Source organism: Suricata suricatta, chromosome 2, assembly GCF_006229205.1.
Source record: "Suricata suricatta isolate VVHF042 chromosome 2, meerkat_22Aug2017_6uvM2_HiC, whole genome shotgun sequence".
Taxonomy (NCBI): Eukaryota; Metazoa; Chordata; class Mammalia; order Carnivora; family Herpestidae; genus Suricata; species Suricata suricatta.
In genome coordinates this window covers 157,368,398-157,393,154 of record NC_043701.1, presented here as the reverse complement: position 1 = coordinate 157,393,154, position 24,757 = coordinate 157,368,398, and the positions used below count along the sequence as shown (strand labels likewise).

The 24,757-nt window shown below is 45.8% G+C and overlaps 1 protein-coding gene across 1 annotated transcript in view; it reads left to right on the top strand.

The window, feature by feature from the left end:
* The window catches only part of HPSE2 (heparanase 2 (inactive)), a gene marked incomplete at its 5' end in the record, with an annotated part of 616,756 nt that extends 600,688 nt beyond the window's left edge, over nt 1–16,068 (top strand). Inside the window, one exon of the mRNA XM_029932351.1 lies at nt 13,448–16,068. Coding sequence (XP_029788211.1) covers nt 13,448–13,613 — 166 coding nt within the window. The remainder of the gene's footprint in view (nt 1–13,447) is intronic.
* Between the last annotated feature and the right edge of the window lie 8,689 nt (nt 16,069–24,757).

Sequence of the window (24,757 nt, the reverse complement as noted above, 5' to 3'; positions counted from 1 at the left end):
ACTCAAGACACCTAAGTGTTGAAGTTCTATACTGCTGCTATTCGTTTGTACCTGGAGGTTTTGAACTCTTTTCAGCCAGATGTACTCCCTGCAGGTCTCCACGATCTCCACTTGTCTGGGATCATTTAAATTAGTTTCTTCTTAAAATAAAACACTTTATGGAAGTTCTGCAGTTTTTAAAAGATGACTTTATAGAGGAAAAAGTTGGGAGTACTCCATGAGATCGCGAAGTTTCCTCTATAACGTCCCTGACAGAAAGCCCATCAGCTTCTGTTTGTTGAGACTGCTCATGTCATGAGTCAGCCCACTTTGGGACTAGACAGCTCTGATTGTAGGAAAGATCCTCCTTGAATGTGGCCACAGGGTGTTTTCTTCCTATTTCTACCCTTGCTTTGGAAAAATTAAGCAGAGTAAATCTATACCTTCTTCATAGCAGTTGTTCAAGGTCTCCCCATAGAGTTCTAATCTCCAAGCAAACATTCAGCTTCTTCAGCCGTTCCTGAAACGACCTGGTTTCCTGTACACCTAAGAACCCACTGAGCTATGGAACTTTATCTCTAATGATTAGCTGTTCAATTTCCTTATCTCAGACAAGCTTAGTTGTGGAGGTTTGAGAAGGAGTAAGAAATGTGAGCATTTTGTTATTTCTAGTTTACCACACCAACACAGAACACTATTATTTTTAAATCATTGCCAACTTCATAATGAAAAATAATGTTCTCATCTTCATTATTATTCTTCAAATATTATTCTTTGAGTAAGGTTGAAAGTTTTTCATGTCTCTTAATATTGCTCTTATGAGTTCTGTATGTCTTTTGCTTATTTTTCATTTGGGTTGTTAGCTGTTTATTAATGACTTGTAAGTTTTTTCTAACATGCAGTTTCCCCTTTGCTACCTATCAGATGTGTTTCCCCTGTATTTTATTTGCTATCTTTCCAACTATTTCATTTTTAGGGCATTATCTTGACATACAGAAGTATTCCCTTCTTATATAATTAAATCTATATATCTTTTCCTTTGTGGTTTCTTCCTTTCGACTGGTATGTCTATGTTTTTATATTCCTAAAATCAGATAAATATGTATCTTTATTTTCTTCTAGTATCTTTCTTGTTTCATTTTTTTATATTTACTTCTTTAATGCCTTCGGAATTTGTTTTGATGTTCTATAAGAGGTAAGGACCATCAATAGTGCCGTTCAAGCTGAAAGTGTGTGAGGAAAGCTGTTAACCTCTATAGGTCATCAGATGCTTCTTTTAAAAAGTCAGAAAAAGGGGCGCCTGGGTGGCTTAGTTGGTTAAGCGTGTGACTTCAGCTCAGGTCATGATCTCGCAGTTCGTGGGTTCTGGCCTCGAATCAGGCTCTGTGCTAACAGCTAGCTCTCTCTCTCTGACCCTACCCTGCTCATGCTGTCTGTCTCTCTCTCTCTCTCTCTCTCTCTCTCTCTCTTTCTCTCTCTCTCTCAAAAATAAATAAAAAAACATTAAAACATTTTTTTTTAAAGTCAGAAAAAAAAGGATCCCTTTTTTAAATGCAAGCATTCGAATGGAGCCCTCTTTTTCCTGGAGGACCAGGCCCTGCTCTGTAGACACAACCATCTCATCTGTAGCCTTAGGAGGAGAGATAAGCAGCAGAGGCTGAAACCAGCAAGATGCCTGGATTGAAGATTTATGAGCTGGCCTTGAGTGAACAGGAAGGTGGTACCTAGTCTAACCGGCAATGTTCACGGTAGTGTTTCATTTCAGAAAGCCTGAAACGGACACTGTACAAGTGGAAATATAAATATAAAATATATGACTATGTGTATTTATAAAAATCCTTACACATAAGGCTCTGAGTCAGTCTGTAGAAAAAATAAAGAGTAATAACTATATAGAGAAATGAGCCTTACAAATCTTTAGCTAACGTAAGCTTCCTACTCATTGAAACTTAGAGAATTTGGATTCTTTTAACCCTTGTGCTCATTCAAGGTTGTCCTGTGGTTCAAAAAGAGGCGGTAGCCATAAGCAAGGTATATAGCCTCACCTGAGTAAATAATTATATACATAGTCTGGAAAATACAGTGAAAGAGCTGAATGATGCACTTAATCCCCCTCTTGCCTCCTGCCTGGAGAGAGCTTGAACCACACTTTGTCTGTAGGGAACTCTCTGTGCCACAGCCTGAAAGAAACCTAAATGCCTTTGAGAACTTACCCTTCAAGAAAAGCACAATGTTTTTCTTTCTCAGTGTTAAAGAAATGCAGAGTTCGTTATCTGTGCAAATGCTTCATCTGATTCGGTTCTTAATTCCGCCCGTAAGGCGCGAGGCGCACACCTCCCTGCTGTGTTTGGAGGAGCATGTTCATCTCACTAGTGTGCACACTGGAGGGAAACATGAAATGAAGCAGTTTTGTTGACACAGCAAAAACGCTCACTTCAGACTGTTCAAAAAAACTTGCCTTTGAAAAGTTCACATCTGACTTTTAGGATAAAATAACCATGGCCTCTTGACACAGTACTCCGAACACAGTGAGAAAAGCTCTTTTTATTCAGAATGAACTCAGAATGTGGTGGTTAGAGAGCTGCATGACGCCCGTCGACCCCCAGCTGCAAACATAACCCCGCTCTCCCTTCAGCCCCCGGTGCTCAGCCGTGGCTGCGGTCGAATCACCTGGAGCTTTAAAAACCCCAATGCCCAAGCCACACCCCAGGCCCATTAAGCCCAAATCTCTGGCCTGGGACCCAGGCACCGGTATTGTTTAAAGCTCTCCACGTGATTCAAATCTGTGGCCAAGGCGGAGACCCTCCGGTCCTCTCGAAAATGCTGGAGCAAAATCCCAGCTGAGATCTTTGATTTCACCCAGATTCTGTTCTTCATCTAGGCACTAAGCCATTTTGCCAAAGGTGTGAACATGCCATGAGCCCCTGGGAGTTGTCTGTGACTGAGCAGAAGGATGTGGACGGCTCCCCAAAGGTTTTATCGTTTGTTTTGTTTTAACTCCCAGATTAGTAACGTGCAGATTAGAGAATTGTAAAATGCCTTTATACTTTACAGCGACTTGACATCTTAAACCAAGATGTTTAGGAATTCAGGGTTTTCACTTTGTACTCGGGGTTATATTCTGAGAGTTTTTCATTTGCCCCCGGTTCCAGAGCACATTTTGTTGTGGCCCACTCCCAGCAGCTGTCCTGCACAGCCGCCCATCAAGGCTGTGGTGTCCCCTCCCCACCGGCTCACTTGGGGACTCTCACTGCAGGCAGAGATTTCCATTCTGTTCTAGATAAGCCAGATGAAACACTGGTAAATGAGCACTTTAGGCTAAAGCTCACGTTTCCGAGCGGTTGATTCTAAACTGAGGAGCAAGGAAGCAGAATATGAAGGCAGTCCTTTGGGCTGAGACCAAATGGGCCTTGTCTTCTCCTTTCTCCACACCCTCCAGAGGCTGTGGTTTGGGGACAGACAAGACATAGGGAGCTGAAAAGTCTTAATCTAGCTCATCGCTATGGCAGGGCCTGGGCCCTGAATCAGGATTTCTTTGGCTGCCAAGCATCAGGAACATGGGGCTCATTCCAGAATAAGTGCCCGGAGCACTGAACTACGGACCAGCTGCTGAAAATACCAACAGTCACTTGACAGACCACCTCTTCTCTGCTTATCTTTGCAAGAATGCTTCAGAGTCACCACACACTTTACATTTTGACATCTGTGAGCCCTGGAACAGAACCTGTGACACCTGGAATGTTTTATATTTCACTTTTGAGGATGCACCAGTGCACCTGATATTATAGGGAACACTTTATCCAAATCCCATAAAACCGAGATATTTATCTCCTTGATTTAACATATGTGAATAGGTATTCAGGGAGCTGTGCCTTTAGAATGATGGAACTAATTTGGGGTGTGGCTTATGGACTTGATCTCATACGTTTACGTACAGGAAAACCCATCTGTGCGCATGTGCACGTGCATTCACACACAAATGCGCATTCACACTCCTGACTCTGTTCATCTCACCTGCAGACTGCCCACAAAGGGCCTGCTTCTCACCCTCACGCTGTCTCCTCCAGCTCCACACAGCTAGGTCTGGGGGAACCTGGTCTTCTGCCACTGAGGAGACTAAGACAAGAAGATAAGACAGATCCCAGGAGGGTAAATACAGGCGAGGGGAATGTAAGGAAGGGAGAGATGACTTCTGACCTGGCAATCTGGGAAGTCCTCAGGGCTGAGGCAGGAGCTGGAAGGATGAGCCATACCTCAGGAACCGCTAGACGGAAGGAGATTCCAGACAGTGAGGAACTTACTAAAGATTCAGAAGTATAAAAGTTCAAGGCCCATTTTATTTGAAGGGGGTGGGTGGTAGCAAATCATCTTACATGACTGGAATACAGGAAGCTTTGTAGGGTGAGGGGAAAGCCCACAAAAATATAATAGAAACAGAACACAGAAGACCTCAAAATCCAGGCCAAGAAGATGTGATTTTCCTGTCTCTCCCCTTGTGTAATGCATGAATTGTGTGTCTGACCACGCATTTGCATGTTTCTGGGCTTTCCGTCGTCATGGGTAAGGTTAGGACTATGTCTGCTACAATTGAATGTGGGCAACGCAGAGAACAGTAGGGATATGAGTAATGTCCCTGACGCACCACTCGTGAGTGTTGGAGATCATGGCACCGATTCTTTACAACGGGAAGGGAACCAAGTTAACCACATGTAAAGTCCCCCCATAGTTTTTATAGCTGGTTCCTATTGTGTCCTGTGGTTGGAGTGTGATGTGCCTATGACATGGAGCCTTGAGATGGTCGCAGAATCAGATTTTCTTCCCAAACCCCGCCCCCCATGATGTGCCCATCTGTTGGGAATTAACAATATCAGTATAAATCCAGGTTCCTTCGCTGGGCTCTCATCTTGGCTGCCAAATGTGCTGTTATTTAAGCCATTAGAAGCACATGGTAGAATCCCATTATGGCTTGGACCATTATTACACAGACTTGGACGGGACACAGATCAAATCATGACTCCCAAACCTGACTGCAAAGAGAAAAAGCCTATATCTCGAACAACTCGCCTATAAAATCTCCCAGCTCTGCTTGCGTGAAGGAGTCCAGTGTTTGCTCAGTGGTACAGAAGCCAGATCGAAACTCCTCATTGTTTCAGTCTGGCCCGCAGAGGACAGGATGAAGGGCAAATGATCTTATCAACCTCAAAACGTGTCCGTGGTCAGGAACTTCATATATGATGTGGGCTATTGGAGGCATGAGGGAAACAGGAAGCATTCGCCTCCATTTGCTCTTTTACAGTCTCCTCTAACTAACAAGAGAGAAAGGGATTGGAGTGTCCAATCAGGAGAACTCCTAGAGAGGTTGACTGAGTGGAATTCAACAAACATTAATTAGAATGACTCTCAGAGGCGAGAAGGCTTGCTACTTCTTGCTACCAAACCACATGCTACTGAAAATTAAGATGAGAACAGTTGGGTCTAGCATGAAAAATGACTCCAGCACACAGATAAGACAAAGCTGAGAAGGATGCGTGCTAAAGAGGGAGCTGCAGATAACGGGTCTCTCTTCCAAATGGGACTATCAAATAAGGCCCTGTGAAGGAGGTCACATTTAGTGGGGCCTGGAGGGAAGGGTGGACTTTTTGACTGAGTCTACCAGATTCCCGACAAGGCAAAAAGCACGCAGGAGGAAAGCTTCGGGCACACTTGAAAGTAATTCTCCCCAGAACCGCTGAGGCAGGAGCACCCCTGAAAGGGTAATGAGCACCCTTCAGCCTTTGCTCCAGCCAGGCAAGTGAGACGGGGTGACACCAGTCTGCGGCCACTCATGAGCACCCCTCATCAGCGGGGTAGCGATCACTCATGGCCATTTCAAAGGAACTTCCTGAGCTCCCCCAGATGCACAGCCACTCCTGGAGCAGGAGAGAGGAGCAAGGCCCCTCTGTCCTCAAACCTCCAGGCTCTAACCTGACCCTGACCCGAAGGGTGGGGCAGCTGCGCAAACCAGCTTCCTAACTCAGCGAGGGGGCCACGAGGGGGCAGCCAGGCCCCCGGGGCCTGTAAAGCGCACACAGGTGTGCGGCGGGCGGGGAGGCCCGGGCGCCGGGAAACCCGCCGGGAGAGCCGGCGCGGGGTCGCGCGGACGCCGCCAGCCCCGCACCTGCGCGGACCCGCTCCCTGCACACTGGCCGAGAAGCCTGCACCCTGACTGGAATCGAAGCCCGGATGCGCCTGATTCCTTCATATTGGCCACATTCGGGTGGGCCCCTTGCCAAGTGGACCGCAACGAAGTTTTTGTTGGGATTTGACTGACCCTGTGGTTTCTTCCTCCGAGAGGCCAAACGCTCCGGGCCCTGGCGGGGACGGAGTGCCGGCTGTCCTGGCAATACTCGTGCTCTGGCTTCCCGTCCGGGCGACCTCCGAGTCGGCTTTCCGCAACTGTTGTGTAGAGCAAGAGCGCCCTCTAGTGGCGCCCAGGGGAGCACTCTGGAACGAGAGTCCGGCTAGGAGGTGGGGGTGGGTGGGTAGTGAGGAGCAAGCAGAGCTGGTGCCCACTCTCCAACACGCCCTCCTTCCTCTCCCTCCTTCCTCCCTCTCCCGTGCCCCCACTCCTTATTTCCCGCCTACCCCCTCTCTCATAGTTTAACGATCCAGAGTCTGAGATCATGTCCAGGCCTGTAAGTTTCATGCTGGAAGTCTGGACTAAAATTCTGGTCTCTGGTCCTGCAGTCCAGTGTCTTTTCCTTCTAGGTTCGTCTGCCAGTATATTTATACCCAATCCTTCTTCTATTGAGTGCCTGCTATGTAAGTTGGTATAGGGAGAGTGCAGGAATGAACAGGAAGACACATGGTCTCCCTGTCTAGTGGACAGACTGACAAGCAGTCAGCAATGCCAATACCCTGTGATGAGGGCAGGGACCCAAGAAATATGGGTCATATGGAAGCACCAGCTGACCTGAAGGACAGATGGGAGGAGTTAGCCAGAAAAAGGAAGAGGGGAGTGGGAGGAAGTAGAAGGTTCCAGGCAGCAGGAACAACATGTCCACAAACTCTGAGGTCAGAGATTGTGCTTGGAGAAGCTGCTGCGTGGAATGAGAGGAGGTGGTGGGAGTGGCGAGCTGGAATGGGCAGGAACTAGCGTGAGCCTCTCCGAGGGGCTGGAGAAGTGGGTAGAAGGCTTTGCCTATGGGGTCTCATAAAGGCTTTGGACAGTGTTCTGAGATCAGCAGGGAGCCTCTGAACATTAGGTAGGTGAACGTCAGGATCACATTTCTATTTGTGCAGGATCACTCTGAGTTTCACATTAAACTCTTGCCTCAAGCTAGATGTTAGGCTTTGGACAACCCACCTAAAAAAAAAGAGAGAAAAATTCTTAGGTTTCATCTAGTCTATCTTATACATGGAGAAACCCAAGCCAATCACTCTGTCAAAGTAGCTGAGGTAGAACGATTATCTCTAAGTCCCTTCACCTCCCACTCAAGGTCCCAAATATGCCAGCCAGAAGCAGACACAGCTCCCAACCCTGCTCCCAATAATACACAGGCTTCCCCAGCCTCTGCCCCCACAAACGGTCAGCCAGGGCCAGAACAGAGTCCAGCATATTATCTTCTAGACTGGCAAAGGGCGTGCTCACTAGACCTGCTTCCCTGAGACCCTCAGAATAGTTGAAGGCTTGCTTCTGTACCCAGAACCCGTGAGAAACAGTGAAAGACGTGATGACCAGAGACTGCAGACAGGTGGGGGTGGGGGAAGGAGGGTGACCTGGGCAAGGGGCTCTCATAGAGACCTGGGGAGCAGGGGGCTTAACTCCACACTGACACATTGAATCCCATTTCAAATAGCATGCAAAATAAAGAAAACAAGTTTAGGATTTGAAAAGTAACTCGGCCTTTGTAAAAACAGATGGTGATGAAATGCAGTTGTCCTAATATTTGGATAATTTAAATGCCCTCAGCAGCTAGGGAACTAAGAAAAATAGTTCAACATAGGCTGGATCTTTTAGCATTTGGTTTGAAAAGTCATGAGCAGTAAAGGAGGTCCCAAAATATGATGGAAATATGATAAGGAAAGGTTTTGAAATAAAGAAACATGATCTTGGTGAGTGCCATCTGGAATTGGAGCACAACATGAAATAGTAGAAAGAGGTGTCAAAGGACTGAACTCAAGACCTAGCTTAGCCACCTATTAGCTATGTAACCTTGCCCAGACCACTTAACCTCTCTGACCTCACCTCACTAGTAAAGTTACAATAATAATAATAACAACTGTCCCATGTACTTCACAGCACTCTTTAGCAATCACGAGGGAGCACTGGTACCCCTTACTGGCTATGTAACCTAGTTGAGGTGCCTCTACACTTTGATTTCCTCATGTGTAATATAGAGATGATAACCCCTGCTTCGGTTAGTCATTGGAAGGACTAAATGCAATAGTCAAAGGAAATCGTAGCAAAATGCCTTTTGCATAGATATTGTATACTAATCAGTGATTTTTATCACCAATGTGATTCTTTTTAACTTAAAAATTGTTCACAAAAATGAAAGATTATTATAATATATAGCATATTTAGCATAAATATTGTAATATTTACCCTTAAAATTGTTCACAAAAATGAAAGATTATTGTAATATTTAGAATATGTGACTTCGCTGGGTAACAGGATAAATATTAAAATAAAAATGTAAGCAGGAAAAATAGAATGGAGGTGGTAAAGCACACGGTCTGTCTTTATAATGGAGAGACTTTATAGATGAGGATGTCTCGGGACTCAGGGTCTCACCAAATTAATTCATCTTGGCTTAGCTAAGAGATGGCCATATGGATCTTTTTTAAGGATAAAAAATACTACCATGATCAATGGCCTCACATCAGGTTGGGATAAGTTATCTGGTGAATGACTGAGAATCAGCGATAATTCACGTCTTATCTAACATCTCCAGCACCACTGAGTAATTGGTAGGTTAATGAAATCTGTAAAGACACTCAGCGAACCTCCAGGGAGCCTCTCTCAAGCTGGAGAAACTCCACCCTAGAGGATCAGAAGTGATGCAAAAGAGCCTCAGAGCTCATTCACTTGTTCCAAAATATTTCATCCTTCTATGCCAAGCACCTTGCTAGGCACCGAGGATTTAGGGACGAAAGACATGATCCCTTTCCTAACCAAGCTCCGGGCCCAGTGAGAGAGACACTACAGTTCCGTGAAGTGATTATGGATAAGTTTGGGATACACGAGAGTCCAGAGCTGGGGCGGCTGCCCAGCTCGGGGTTCAGAGAAGGTTCCCCACAAGGGGCAGCACCTGAGGAGTTCTGCAAAGTCCCAGTGTGGTTAGTCTGATGGAGGAGGAGGGTGGGCTGCGCTCCAGAAGGAAGGGGCACTGCAGATGTGGAACTGTGGGTGTTGAATTCGGTCACGCGGGTGCGGGCGTCTGCCTTGAAAAGGACTAGGGTTCCTCTGTGATGTCAGCACGTGTCATGGCCCTCCTCCATTATAGTAAGTGTCCTTTCAAATCCATTGCTTGAAAAAGGCACATCATATTCCCTTCCTCCCAAAAAAAATCTGTTAGGAATTTTATAACAGTTTTAATATCTTATTAACCCCAAATATACTGGTATTTACATTTGAAAGATGTTTACTATCCTCTTAAAAGAAGTTGTGTTCTTTATTCCCAGCAGTGTCTACTTACATTATCACTTGAGAAATATTTATTTATGTGCAAGACTTTATCTTTTCATTGTGAAACAACCTTTATTAATGGTTATAACCACCAACTCAGCCCGTGCGCACCCCCCGAGGTCAGTGAGCCACAGGCAGCATGGGAGTAAGCACATGCCTGCAGGATCGGACTGCAGAGCTAGCCAGGGCCGGGCCTCGCCGTCCATGTGAAAGCAGGAGGGCCGGGGACGTGCCCGGGAGTCTAAAGCAGTGACAGCAACTGATTGCTGTGTCGGCAGCGTGGCTGGCAGCAGGCGGAAGGCGAGGCAGGGGGCAAAGAGGTGGGTTCCATGGCGAGCTCTGAACTAAAATAGTAGCAGTGGGGGGGGGGGGGGAGAAAGAAGCAGATATGAAAAATATTAAAAGATAGAATTGATTGGAGTCAGTGCCCTCGACAGAGATTTGGGGGCAGAGTCCCAGGTAGCCAGCTTTCTGGCGTAGGCGGTGTTACCAATACAAAAAAGGCAGAGAAAAGGACAAGGTTTGAGGAGATTTTGACTTTGGATGTAGAGACTTTGAAGTTCCTGGGAGACAGCCAAGTGGAGATGCACGAGTTAGAAGGATCTAAGCCAGTGGGAAGCACTGATGAGGATAACTATCCAAAGTCCTGGATGCGGGTAAGCGCACTCAGTGGGAGTGTGCGGTGTGGGAGGATGAGAGATCCAAGGACAGAGCACTGAAAACCCAGCATCCGAGAGGCAGGTAGAAGCCAGTAGACCCCCTCAAAAGGCAACCACATGCAGAAATGGAGGATCAAGGGAGTGAGGGCAAGAGTGAGAGGAAGAAGGAGAGAGAGAGAGAGAGAGAGAGAGAGAGAGAGAAAGAGAGAGAGGTGTTCCATGGGAGCTAAGGGAAGAGAGGACTTTAAGAAGGAGCCATATATATACAATGGAGTACTACATGGCAATGAGAAAGAATGAAATCTGGCCATTTGTAGGAAAGTGGATGGACCTGGAGGGTGTCATGCTAAGTGAAATAAGTCAGGCGGAGAAGGACAGATGCCATATGTTTGCACTCATAGGTCTAACAGAGGACCATAGGGAGGGGAAGGGGGAAAGAGAGTTGGGGAGAGAGAGGGACACAAAACCTGAGAGACTATTGAACACTGAAAATGAACTGAGGGTTGGTGGGAAGGGGGAGGGGGGAAAAGAGGTGGTGGTGATGGAGGAGCGCACTTGTGGGGAAGAGCACTGGGTGTTGTATGGAAACCAATTTGACAATAAACTATTTAGTAAAAAAAAAAAAAAAGAAGAAGAAGAAGGAGCCATGAACTTGTCACTCCAAGAGCAGTCAAGTACAAGGACCAGTAAGTGTCCTGTAACTACAGCAGAAAGAATTAATGAAACACCATCTCCCACTTACGTGTTTGTTATGCTCTCAAAGCACCTTTGTACTTAGTATTTCGTATCTCTGGCCCTGCAGCCGATAGCAATTGCACAGATGAGAAAACCTCAGGAAGGGAGGTGAAGAGATTCGCCAGAGTGTCTAGCAAGTCAGTGACTGGGCTCCTGGAATTAGAGACTGGTCCAGAATCTCAACCATGCTCCCTGATTCCACCCACACTTGGGTTAGCTTTTGAAATAACTAACAAGGAATCAGAACAGGGCCTGTTCCAGGATAACAATATAGAAATTCAAGAGCTTGCTTTTTTTTTATTTTTTAATGTTTTTTAAAATTTATTTTTGAGACAGAGAGAGACAGGGCATGAGTAGGGAGGGGAAGAGAGAGAGGGAGACACAGAATCAGAAGCAGGCTCCAGACTCTGAACTGTCAGCACAGAACCCACAAACATGAGATCATGACCTGAGCCGAAGTCGGAGGCTTAACCGACAGAGCCACCCAGGCGCCCCAAGGGCTTGGTTATCACATTTGTTTTGCACTTCCCAGAACCCAGAGATACCAGTGCTCTGGGATCACGCAAAGCTAAATTCCTTAGCGGGAGGGACTTGCATCCAACTCCATTTGTAAAGGGGCCCACTGAAGGTTTTCAAGGAGAGCAGCGATATCAATTGAGTATTCATTGGAAAGATTAATTACGTTATTGAACTTTTATTCGATGGTGCATATGTCTGGTTTGTTGGATATTCACACCACCTGAAACAAAATAATGAAAATATATTGTGAAGACATGTGCAGGCTTTCTTTATTTCCGGGTTTTTTTTTTATTCAGTCGGACCCCTCCTCATTCTGCATCCCACTCCAATGAGTAGACGAATAGACTGTCTTCACCAGAGTGGGTCACTCACATTTGGAGCAAAAGCTCCTTGCAGATTTGATGAGGTCAACACTTACCAGATCTCAGTTCTCCTACTTCTGCGCTTTCCAGAGGCAGGCCTGGCTCTCCAGTGCCCTGCTCCTCTTTCATTCCTCAGTCCTACCTACCAGAGGCGGGCAGCTGATCCTCTGGCCCGTCAGGTCTGGACCAGGCCCAGACTTCCCCGTGCGGGACAGGCCTGGACCTGCCTCCCTGCCTCCCTCTCTGCCGGGAGCAATTCACAGCACACTCCTGGCTGGGAGTGCACTGCTCTGCTGGGCAGGGGTCTCCTTGCCTCTCTCCAAACCTGCCTGTCATTCACAGGACACTCCTGGCTGGGAGTGCACTGCTCTGCTGGGCAGGGGTCTCCTTGCCTCTCTCCAAACCTGCCTGTCATTCACAGCACACTCCTGGCTGGGAGTGCACTGCTCTGCTGGGCAGGGGTCTCCTTGCCTCTCTCCAAACCTGCCTGTCATTCACAGCACACAAGGAACATGAAACAAAGACCTCTGAATCAGTTTCTAACATTTCACTTTACAGCTCAGATTTTATCACTGCAATGTTATCATGTTGGAGGTTGGGCAAGGCCCCAAAACAGCCATCACTATGCAATGTTGATTTTCTGAGGGTGACTCACAGCCCTATTTCCAGCTGGTGACCTGGCTCTGGCCTTTTCTTCTGACCCAGAAAACTGAGCTTCAATCTGGGCATTTGGCTATATGAGTCATTCTGGGTCAGGAGAACCTGGGAAGTCCTCTGGATTCTGTACTACAGGCCAAGGACGGATGCTGAGCTATTCCCTAAGTGTGCTCCGTAAGTGGCCCTCTTTCCAGGATTGGAGATGGCTGGTACACGGGAAGAACAAAAGCAGGCAGGGTGAGCTGGAATTTAAAAATGCGTACTTTATCACCCACTCCATTGTGCTACTAATCAAACAGAAACATCCGTTAAATATTCCATATGAAAACTCACTCTGAGACTGGAAAAAGGAGTCTCCGAGTGTCTCTGTCCTCCTTCAGAACAACCCTGGACAAGTGACATGATGTTAATTCTCAAATCTCTCAAATAAATTAAAGATATCAGTTAAATAGGAGAGTTCTGAAGCCATTGTAAGCCTTTGCATCATTCCACAGGAAAAAATTCTTTAGGTAAAAAGTCAAACGGAATTGCTATTATGGTTTTAAAAAACAGGCCTGAGACACTTTTCATCTTCTGCATCACAGACTTCTCATTTGTCTAAATGCTGTGTCTCTGGAACTAGACTTCCTGTGTTCAAATCCTGGCTCCCGGCCCTACACGCCGTGTGACCTTGGACAAGTCACGTAGCCACCCTAGGCAATTTCTTTCTCAGAGCATTGCTGGAATTTTTTGATGAGTTTTTAAAAGTAAAACACCCAGGTGAGGTCTTGGGCACGGCAAGGGTCAGTAAGTGCCAGCTGGGCAAGTGTCAGACAGGCTCTGCTGGGTGATGAATCACAAGCCCCTGCTATTTTTCTCCTCTGCAGGTCAGTGCAGCTGAATGGCCAGCCCTTGGTGATGGTGGACGACGGGACCCTCCCAGAGCTGAAGCCCCGCCCCCTGCGGGCCGGCCGGACACTGGTCATCCCTCCGGTTACCATGGGCTTTTATGTGGTCAAGAACGTCAATGCTCTGGCCTGCCGCTACCGATGAACCGCCCTCACACTCACAAGTCACCAGCAGGCCTGCTGGACTGCTTTCCACTCGCCCGCCCTAATAGTGTCCTTATTTTTCAGACATCTTCTTAGCAACAAACCAGTCTCTGCTGCCCAGTCCTGCTGGAATCAGCACAGACTTGCTCTCCAAAGAGACAAATGTCATAGCATGAGCTTAGCCTAGGTAGGCCACATCCGCCCCGAAGGAAAATATAGACATCCCCAGTACCTGTGTAAGGATGAAGGCATGTGTGTAGAGCTGTATGTACCCACGTACACGTACCATGAAAACAGGCTGACGACACGCTCCCAGGACAGAGGAAACAACTCTCCATGATCCTGGTCACATAGCAATAGAACTATGGCCCTGAGCCTGTGACTGCTGCCCGCAGCAGAGGATGAGGAAAGAACCAACCAGGTGGGCCGGCAAGAGCCCAGTCCTCTCCCACCTCCTTCCTTGGCCTGTTCCTTCTGCTGCCCTGGGTTTCCTACACCTCTCTTCCCACGGGGGAGCAAGTGGGTGGGTAGGCGCCGGCCTGCTGGGTGAGCTGTTTATGTCATTTCTTGGCTGATGTATGAGTGTGTGCATCTGGGCTTCTGACAGTGGCATCCATCACTGGCCATTCCTCTGGGAAACGGGTGCTTCAAAAGTAAAATTGCAATCATACTCCAGATTTTGTACAAGGGTTCTACTCCTCTGTGAATCCAGATTCCCCCTCGGGTTGGAATGGGAGTCAGGTAACAATATTCATGGAGTGGAGAACAATGTATTAGGCACCACAAAAAGCAATCATCATCCGTCATGTGTCTGGGAGGGAGAGAGTTTTAGTATGAAGAGAAAGCACGCCGAACCACCAAACACAGATGCACATGCACATGCAAGCACACCCCCACAGAACAGGCAAATAATTGGATCTGTATCAAATCTGAGGCAATCTTAAGGACTTGTAGGCCAAGCCCTTCCTGGTTTGTTTGGCCAATACCATAAAAAACTGTATAAATCTAAATTTGTCCCTGTAAGACACAATTGAATCTAACCTTTCTGCCTCTTCCTAAGTAGCTGTGTGCCTCTCAGTGGCATTTACAAGGCAGAAATCTAATCTGGTCATGAAAGATGACCAGGTCTGTGCTATCCCGGACCAGCCAGTGTGAACACAGAACAAAGCTCTGGGCTCACCCCCTGGGGGAAGGGGCAGTCTGGAGGTGGAGGTCTGACGGGGAACTGTGAGGTGGTGGGTGTGAAGCCCCAGAGTTGGGTAGGGGGAAGCAGACTGATTTAAAGCTCATGACAAAGACCTTCTATATGATTCAAGGGGCAAGATTCAAATAAGCTGCCAGGGAAATGGCTGTCTTTTCTGTGGGTTTGATTTTCTTCCTCAGGATAAAGGACATGAATGGCACTTTTTCAAAGGAGGAGATATTTGACAATATCAGAGGGTTCCAATTAAGAGAGCATTCCCGTTTCTGCTGTTGAGAGAGGGTAGGAAAGGAGGGGCAGGGATGCCCAAGATGCCCAAAAGGACAGGGCCAGGTCTGGGGTGAGACACGGGGGGAAGGTTACACAGGGGAGATTACACAAGTCCCGGAGACTCAGCTGGGAGAACCAGGAAGGCAACGGGCTCAGTCTATGAACCAGGCAGAGAGTGGACTTGCTTTTAACATGTTTGTCAGCAGGTGCGGGAGGAGGAGCACACAGGAGGTGTGTGCAGCACAGGAGGCTGGGCTGGACCTGGTCAGTGGGGGTGCTCAGCTGGGAAGCGATGGAGACCCAGGGGCCTCCTCTTCTGGGGAAGCAGGCACCTCCTGCCGAAGCCTCAGCTCTGTGAGGGGAGGAGAGAGATGTGCCACGACCGGGATAGAGAGCCGGGAAAGCAGAGGCAGAGGACAGCCCAAATGAGGAAGAGAGAGGAGAAGAGACACACAGATTGTTTCCCCAAGCTTTAAGAAATGTGTGCAGATATCAAAATCTCTCTTATGTGCCATGCAGGCATAGCTGCAGCCCCTGATGATGACAGGAGCGACTGTCCCTGCAGGCCTGGCCCTGGCTAGTTTGCTTTGCGAACATAGTAGCCCCCTGAAGGAGTCACTGGCTTCACCCCCACCTTCCTGTGGGGCGCAAAGAAGTTCCTAGGCTGCCGAGGGCCACCCAGGGGAGTGGGTTGCTGAGCTCAGAATAATCCAGAGCCTGCTCACTTAACCAGCACACGCAGTGGTCACCCGCCTCACAGCCTCAGCCCCTGCCCTTTCCACAGGCCCTGCTAATTCACTGCCACTAGCCCTCCAGAGCTCTGGGCAAGCACACTTTGTGTAAATAGTGCTGGTTCTTCACCCAGCGTCTAAGCGTGCAAAACACAGGCAGCGTCTGCTTCTTTTATCTTTCTCTGTGTATTAAGTTTTGGGGGGGGGTTCTTTTTTTTAATTAATAAAGTATCTTTGGGGTCCTGCAACTCTAACTTTGCAACTGTCCCATGAAGAAGTATTTGCATTATCCAAAGGATACTGAGAAACTCATGGTAACATCATATTCTGCAGGGATTTTGGTACAGGGCATCTGTCCTGGCTTTTTCATTTTGGAGCAGAGGATAATTCCTAAATCAGTAGGGACTACTTCATATAAGGGATTCCCCGATCACATTCCCCTCAAAAGACAGCCTGTGGCAAAACTCAGCATCACATCACAATGCACATCAGGGCCGCAGGTCTGCCGGGCTGGGTCCTGGAACAAGAGAGTTTGTCCACCAGCCTTCCAGAGCAGACTTTTCTTCCTAAAACAAGACATGGCCGAAATCTTCTAAGACCTTAAAACCACTTTACTTAAAACTGAAGAATGGCCTTGCAGAAATGCCTATTTGAAAGCATAATTAGGTATAATGAGAAGTCTGTGCCTTTTGTTGAAATGATTTTCTGCTCTTCCTGCTTCTAGGAATGATTTTCTTTCTCCTTTCTTATCACAAAGGCTCAGAACAAATTCTCATTGTTATTTGAAGAAAAGTCTCAATTCTTCCAATGCCCTGAAAAAGGGGCAACTGTGGGATATTAGCTTATCTTTGGTGGGAGAAACACTTGAAAATTCCAGAACTGGGCTACACTGAGACCAAGGCCTGGGACTCTCAGAACCGCAGTTCCCAATGGCCCACTTGCCTTCGTAGCCCCCGTCCCTCCCCAGTGGTTGGCCAGTCCCGGGGGCAGATGGGTGCAAGCCCTGTGCCCTCCAGAATGGCAGAGGTTGTTGGTGGACTCCACCTGAAAGGCCCCTGCTGCTGAGGCCTCCCGGGGTGGGAGCCGGACGGACCCAGCAGGACTGTGGCCAGGGCTCCGGGCCACGCCCAGCCTCTGCAGGTGTGCTCTGCCCTTGCACTCCAGGCCCTGTGTCTGAGAGGGATGCAGCTGCTGCATTCACTGTGGAAATCTGCTGAGAGTGGCTTTATTTCAGAAAACAAGAGGGCAGTGTTTGAGTCCAGCAGAAGCAGAAGTGAACCAGGTGGATACCATTGGCAGTAAAAATACCAGGACAGAGAAGGACTTTAAAAATTTGAAGTATCAAGAGAGCAGCCAAAAATAATAGACATCTGGCTTGAAGACAGCAAGGGAAGGATACATAAGCACTTATGTAGCAAGGTTCCTCCACTGTCCCCTCCCTCCAACCTCAGTTCCCCTCCCCCAGCCTGGACCCTGCCCACTGCTTTCCCACGAACTTCTCTCCAGTTCCATGGCCTTCCCTCTGCCACAGACTCCCAACCTGGAGCACAGGGAATCTGCTATACCAAAGGGGGATTAAGTCTTGACTGTAGGATTGTTTGCAATCTTTTCTTGGGATGTGCCAGAATTGCAAATAATTTTGTAAAGAGCACTCACAGATAAACAGCTTTTATAAAGCCCAAACAAGTAGAGTTTTATAATCACTGCCTCTGAGTTCCACTAACAGGGACACAGAAGCGCCTGTAACTACCTACACATGCCCAGTCCCAGGTGGTGACTGTTTGGGGAAGAACAGAGAAGTGATTTGTCCAAGGCCATCTGGATAGGCAGTCAGAATCAGGACTCAAACCCACATCCATTGGACCCCAAAGTCTGCTCTAATGCATGCGCTCTCTCTCATTGGATTGGTGGTGGCCAACTTTTTCTCACCTCCAAATTGCCCACAGCTAGCTTTCTTACCGGCCCGTGTGTGTGTCGACAGAGAACCCCAGCAGTGCCTTCACCCGAAACAGCCGGTGTCAAGTGTGGGAAAGCCAACCAGCAGTGCTGGTGAGTAGTGAGTAGGGCTGTGACCAGCCTATGCTATAAATGGATTGTGTTTTCCTGTAAAGGATCAGTCTTACTACCACCACCCACCTCACGTGATGATTCCTGATATTTCTAAGTCCTGGAGGTGAGTGGCCGGCCAGTCAGCACCCTCACGTGCACTGCCTCTGAGATCACTTACCAGCCTGCCCCGGCCACTGAGAGATCTGGAAGTTTCTCTTCTTCTTCCCATACTAAATACTAAACCCACTGCTGTAGGGTAGTACTTGCAAAGGTCGCTCTAAAACAAGAAAGCAAGATACAAGAAACCAACTGCTTTAGTACCCACTGCCTTCCAAACACCAGAGAGCCCCCCCCACCCCCCCACCCCCGGGAGCCCTGGGAGCATTTGTGAGCAGCTGACCAAGTTCCAAATGACTGTCTCTTGAATAAATCCCATGTCCTATGCACCCAACAAAGAAAAGGGGGCCCTTCTTTACAGCCCACATCATGAACTTTTCTAATTATTATCCATGAAAATATTTCTAGGATTTTTTTCAAGTTGTAAATGTTATGTAATAAATTATATTTTTGGAAGAAGCAAAAAGAAACCTAAGTTTTATTCATCTGGAAGTTGGCAAAGTAAGTGCAGGAACATCTCCCAGGAAAAATGTCTTTTCTGCAGGGAATTTTAACAGGTGTTAATATTTGCTTCCAAAAACAATTATATTAAGGTTTATATGAGCTTGGCGATTGCAGAGAATTTGGGTCCATGAGGTAGTTTCTATTTTGAGGTAACATTCTGTAAGTAATAAAATGTGAATACTCTTTAACTTTCTGTTCTCAGGGTGTTCTGTGGGGACACTACATTTTGACCCGGTGAACTAACACACGATGGGTAGTGTTGATTCATGATGTGCTGATCTCTCTCACTTCCCTCTTCCCCACAAGCCCTGCTTCAAGTACTCGAAGTGGAAATTGAGTTTTATTTCTCAAGTTAGATGTCATTGACCATATTGAAGTAACTGTTAACTGTGATAACAGATAAACCCCAGAATTTCAGTGGTTTAACATAAACAACGTTTATTTCTTGCTAACAGATCGTGTAAAGTTCAATTGGTGGTAGCGGGGTAAGTAGTGGTTCCATGCCAGGTAGTCTGTCAGGGATCCAGACTAGTAGGCTGTCTGCCATTTGAGCAGTTGGCCTCCAACGTTGCTATGGTCGCCAACATGCAGCAGGAAGACAAGTGTAGAATCACATGGGAGTGGTTTGGGGGACCTAACCTAGAACTAGGTTTCTTCCTTCCACTCAGTGCCATTAGCCATAGTCACTTACATGATCCCATCTAGATGCTGGAGTTTCAGAAATAAAGTCTTTGGCTGGACAGTCACTTCTCAACAATTATATTTTGTTGCTAAATGGAATGTCTTTGATCCCCCCAAAATTCATATGTTGAAACCTAACCCTGTGTGAATGATTCCCAGGGTGATGGTATTTGGAGGTGTGGCCCTTGGGGGGTGATTAGGTTGTGAGAGATGAGCCTTCATGAGTGGAATTATAAAAGAAACCCCAGAGGGCTCTTTTGCCTCTTCCAGTGCTTGGGGACACATCCAAAATGTCCCTATGAATGGGAAGTGGGCTCTCTTCAGACACTGGAGCTGCCAGAACCTTGATCTTGGACTTCCCAGCCTCCAGAACTATGCGGAATAAATTTCTATTGTTTATAAGCCATCCAGTCTATGGTATCTTTGTTATAGCAGCCTGAACAGACTAAGACATTCATGAAAAAGGAGCCCAAAACTTCGATGGACAGCTAGGAGACCAGAAAATGTGTCAATGATATCGGGTCCCTCTAGCTGAGTGTCATCAAGTGAGTGTTACAGACCATGTGTGAGGATATCTAAACTCAAAGGATTTTTTTTAATACTTCAGAATGACCTAAAGGAGCTTTCTTTTGCCTCTTTCCATTCCCTTAAGTCTTGCTACTCCTAGTACTTGGCTGAATTTTAGCAGAAAACTATCTGTGTTGTTCCACTGCTATCCAGGTAGGATGCGTCTAGTACTGGAAGCTCTGCTCTCTGCTAACAACATAAATGGCAAATATGTGGGGAAATCTAAATAAATATAAATAATAATAATAATGTCTCATGAGATTTAAAATACAGAGAAAATTAAAAATGCATTCCAGTAGCATACATTTTAAAAGCAGGCAAAGGGAATGTATTCTAGCATCCTTCCATTTTCAAGGGAGAGGTAAAAATACGAATTTATATTAAACTTTCATAAGTCAAGGAAGCATGTTTTAATTTCTAGGACAACCACTAAAAGAATATTAAAAGAGTGTATTATTTCTAAGTGAATGAGGCCAGGAGAGAGAGTGGAATCAAAATAAAAAATCGTTGATTTAGGGGCACCTGGGTGGCCCAGTCAGTTGAATGTCCAACTTCAGCTCAGTCATGATCTAATGGTTTGTGAGTTCGAGCTCTGACAGCTCAGAGCCTGACGTGGGGCTCGAACCCAGGAACGAGAGATCTGACCTGAGCCAAAGCCGGACACTCAACCGACTGAGCCACCCAGGCACCCCTAGAAAAATTTTTAAATAATTGATTTAAAAGAAAGCAAGAAAGAAAAGAAAGATAACAAAGAACAGGGGGACAAATAGCAAATAGATGATAGATTTGAACACAAATCTATTCTATTAGAGAGAGAGAGAGAGAGAGAGAGAGAGAGAGAGAGAGCGAGCGCAAGCACAGGGAGGGGCAAAGGGAGACTCCCAAGCAGGCTTCTCACAGTCAGCCGAGAGCCAGACCCGGGGCTCCATCTCACAAAAACCATGAGATCATGAATTAGGCCAAAACCAAGAGTTGGACACTTAACTGACTAGGTCACCCAGAGACCCCTAGACTTGACTTTTAAAACCACTAATTGAAATAGTATTAAACTGATTACCAACCTTTCCTATCCCTTTAAATTCTGCACTCAAGGTGAGCGTGTTGTTCTCCTCACCCCAGTCCTGGTCTTGAAGCCAATAAAGGAGATAAAACGGAACCATAAAAGTACTTGATAAATGTTTTTAAAGGCATACAAGGAGGAAAAAAAGGAACAAAGAAAACACAAGACAAATACAAAACAAATAGCAAGATAATGACTGATAGACTTTAAACCATAGTAATAATCACATTATATGTGAGTCGTTCTTAACATACAACCTGACAATTCAGTCTGGCACAGATTGTCAGTCTGGATAAAAATCAGACCCAACTATATGCTGCCTGCAAATAAAATGTGCCTTACATATGAAAACATGAGTAAGTTCAAAGTAAAGGATGGAAGATCACATATGCAGGGGAGGAGAATGTCTTCTCTACCTCTTGGGGTTTCTGGCGGAGGCTGCCATAAAACAGAGAAATAGGAGACAACCGCAGAGATTTTACTTAGTGATTTTTAACATGAACATGGGACCGCCACAAGAAAAATAAAGATCCACAGAACTGGCTAGGCCTCGGTGCTTATATACTAGGTTGAAGAAAGACTGGCAATTGTGGAAAAGAAACTAAACTCTATGGCAAGACTAAAGAAAGGTAAGAGTTATTCTAACCAGGTCTCTTCGTACAGATTTCTCTTTGCCTAGACTTTCCCTCTCTGGTGAGAAGGAAGTTCCTTTCCTCCTGGGATAGAGGGGGCCTCTTTCCCACGGGAGTTTCATCTCCTGCCTGCAGAAGGAAAAGGAAGGTCAGCATGCTTTTAGCTCACAATCGTCAATACAGCAAAGTGCTGTACTCCGAGGCAGCATGTCCTGAACTCTGCCACAGGCCACGTGAGCACTAATCAAAACAAAGCTGAAGTCGCCATACCATTCTCAAAGTAGATTTAGTACAGTGGGTAGCGTCAAAGATTAAAGGTAATTTCCTAATGATACAGCGGCTAACTCATTAAGACAACATAACAATCATAAATGTTTAGGTATCAAATAACAGAGCTTCAAAATAAATGAAGCAAAAGCTGGCAGGGCTGGGAAGGGAAGGAGACAGATCCATAATTTTGGTTAGAGAATTCAATACCATTATCTCAATTTTTGATAGAGTAAATACACAGAAAAAATCAGTAAGGAGATAGAAGACTTAATGTTGCTATTAACCAACTTGACCTAATTGACATTTATAGATCACGCAATCCAACAAAAGCAAAATGCCTACATATTCTTTTCTAGTACACCAGGAACATTCACCAAGATTGACTATATCCAAGCCATCAATACACTGAAAAGGAGTGAAGTCACACAAAGCATATTCTCTGACCAAACGAAACTGAAACAGAAACCAATAACAGAAAGATACCTGAAAAACCATCACATCATTGGAAATTAATAACACACTTCTAAATAATCCATGGGCCAAAAAATAATCAAAGGAAAAATTAGACAGCATTTTGAACTAACTGAAAATGAAAATAAAACATATCAAAAGTGGGTGCTGATAAAACAGTACCTTGGGGGAAATTTATAGCAGCAAACTCCTTTGTTAGGAAAAAAAAGACAAAAGTTCTCAAATCAATGGGTCAGTTTCTACCTTAAGAAACTAAAAAAAAAAAAAAAGAAAAAGAACAAATTAAATCCAAAGTAAATAGAAGAAAGGATATAGTAAACAGCACAGAAATTGGTGAAATAAAAAACCAAAAGACCAATGAAAATTGCTGAAACCAAAAGTGGTTTCTTGGAGAAAATCAATAAAACCTTAGTGTGATCTGAATCCTTCTAAATTTATTGAACAGAATAGAGAGCCCAGAAATAGAGACACACATTTACAGTCGATTTATTCGAGACAAATGTGTCAAAGTAATTTAATGGAGAAAGGATAGTTTTTCAACAAATGGTGCTAAAAAATTGGATATCCATATGCAAAAAAATGAACCTGAATATTTCTCTCATACTTTCCACAAAAATCAACTTGAAATAGGTCACAGACCTAAATGAAAAATAAACTGTGAAACTTCTGGAAGAAAACAGGAAGGAATCTTTGGGACTCTGGTTTAGGCAAAGATGTTTTAGGCAGTGCACAAAAAGCACAAAAATTTCTGTTCTTCAAAAGTCACTGTAAAGAAAATGAAAAGACAAAGCCACAGACTGGCAAAAAAAAATGCAAAACAGATAACTGATAAGGATTTCATATCCAAATATATAAAGAAATCACATAAGTAATGATAAGAAACAATCCATTAAAAAAAATTTTTTTTAACGTTTACTTATTTTGGAGAGCCAGAGAGACAGAGTGTGAGCAGGGGAGGGGCAGAGAGAAAGGGAGACACAGAATCCGAAGCAGGCTCCAGGCTCTGAGCTGTCAGCACAGAGCCCGACGACACAGGGCTCCACCCCACGAACCGTGAGATCATGACCTGAGCCGAAGTGGGCCGCTTAACCGACTGAGCCACCCAGGCGCCCCAGAAACAATCCATTTTTTAAATGGGCAAATCATTTGAACACTTAACATATAGCATATAAACACATGAAAAGAAATTCAACATGATTTTTCATTAGGCAAGTGGAAATTCAAACCCCAGTGGGATGTTACAACACACCGATTACAACAGCTAAAGTTATAAAGGACAATATTGAGTGCGAAGGAGACTACAAAGCAGTGACAACTCTCAGCGTTGCCACAGAGCTGTAGAATGGTGCCTGCATTTTACCATACAGTCCATACCATACAGATACTTACCATACAGCCCAGCCATCCTACTCCTGAATATTCACCCAAGTGAAATAAAAACTTGTGTTCACACAGAAGCCTGGATATAATTACAAATGGGTATACCGGATTAAATCGGAATTGAAAACATTTGTGCCGGAAGTGATACCATTAAGAAAACAAAAAAGGCAAACCACATAATGGGGAAAATTTTTTTGCAAATCATATATCTACTAAGGGACTTGTATCCAGAATGTATAAAGAACTCTTACAACTTAATAATAAAAAGACAATTAATTTTAAAATGGGCAAAGGAATTGAATTGACATTTCTTGAAAGAAGATATACAAATGGCCAAAAAGCACATAAACAGATGCCGAACATCATTAGTCATTAGGAAAACGAAAATCAAATTACAAGATATCACTTCACATCCCCTAGGATGGCTAAATAAAAACAGACAATAAGAAGTGTTGCTGCAGATGGGGACAATTGGTACCCTCATACATTGCTGGTGGGAAATGGAAACCACTTGCACTTAGTGAACAATAGCATATCCATTTGAATTTACCCAACCACTGAAATTCATGCTTATGAAGAATCTAACACAGGAGAGAAACAAGGGGAGTGAAAACAGCCGAATGACGAGGAATGAAGAGCAGGCAGCCAGAGGGATCTCAGCCGTGGACTGCCGAGAGTGATGCCCGTGGTGGGCATGTGCTGCACGTGCCGTGGCACTGTAAGGTTTGGGCCCTAAGGTGAGCAGGGTGGTGGGAGCAAGGGGAGGGGGAGAGGTAGTGAGGCTTGCTTTGCCTGCAGGTGGTGGGAGCATTAATTCCTGGTCCCTGCCTTTCCGCAGGGGGTTTGCAAATCTGCTGGACGGCCAGTCCCCTGCTGGGCTGCACCCAAAGCACCCAAGCAGCACCAGGGCACTGAGGGGTGACTGACTCCCTTCCGTGATCTTCATCAGCAACCCCACACTTCAGCCCAATTACACAAATTTAAGAAAATCTTGAAAACACTGGTTCTAAACAATGTGCACCCCAACCCCAAATGGATTGAGAACCTTTATAAATTCCAGGGTTGGCACTGTGGGGACAACCAGGCCCTTCTGCAAGCTGTGTCTTCCCCCCAGGCCACGGAAAGGCAGCGAAGCCCAGAGACTGGGAAGCAGCCGCGCAGGAGCCAGGAGACTTGGGTTCCGATCCTAATTCGGCCCCTCTAAGTTATTTC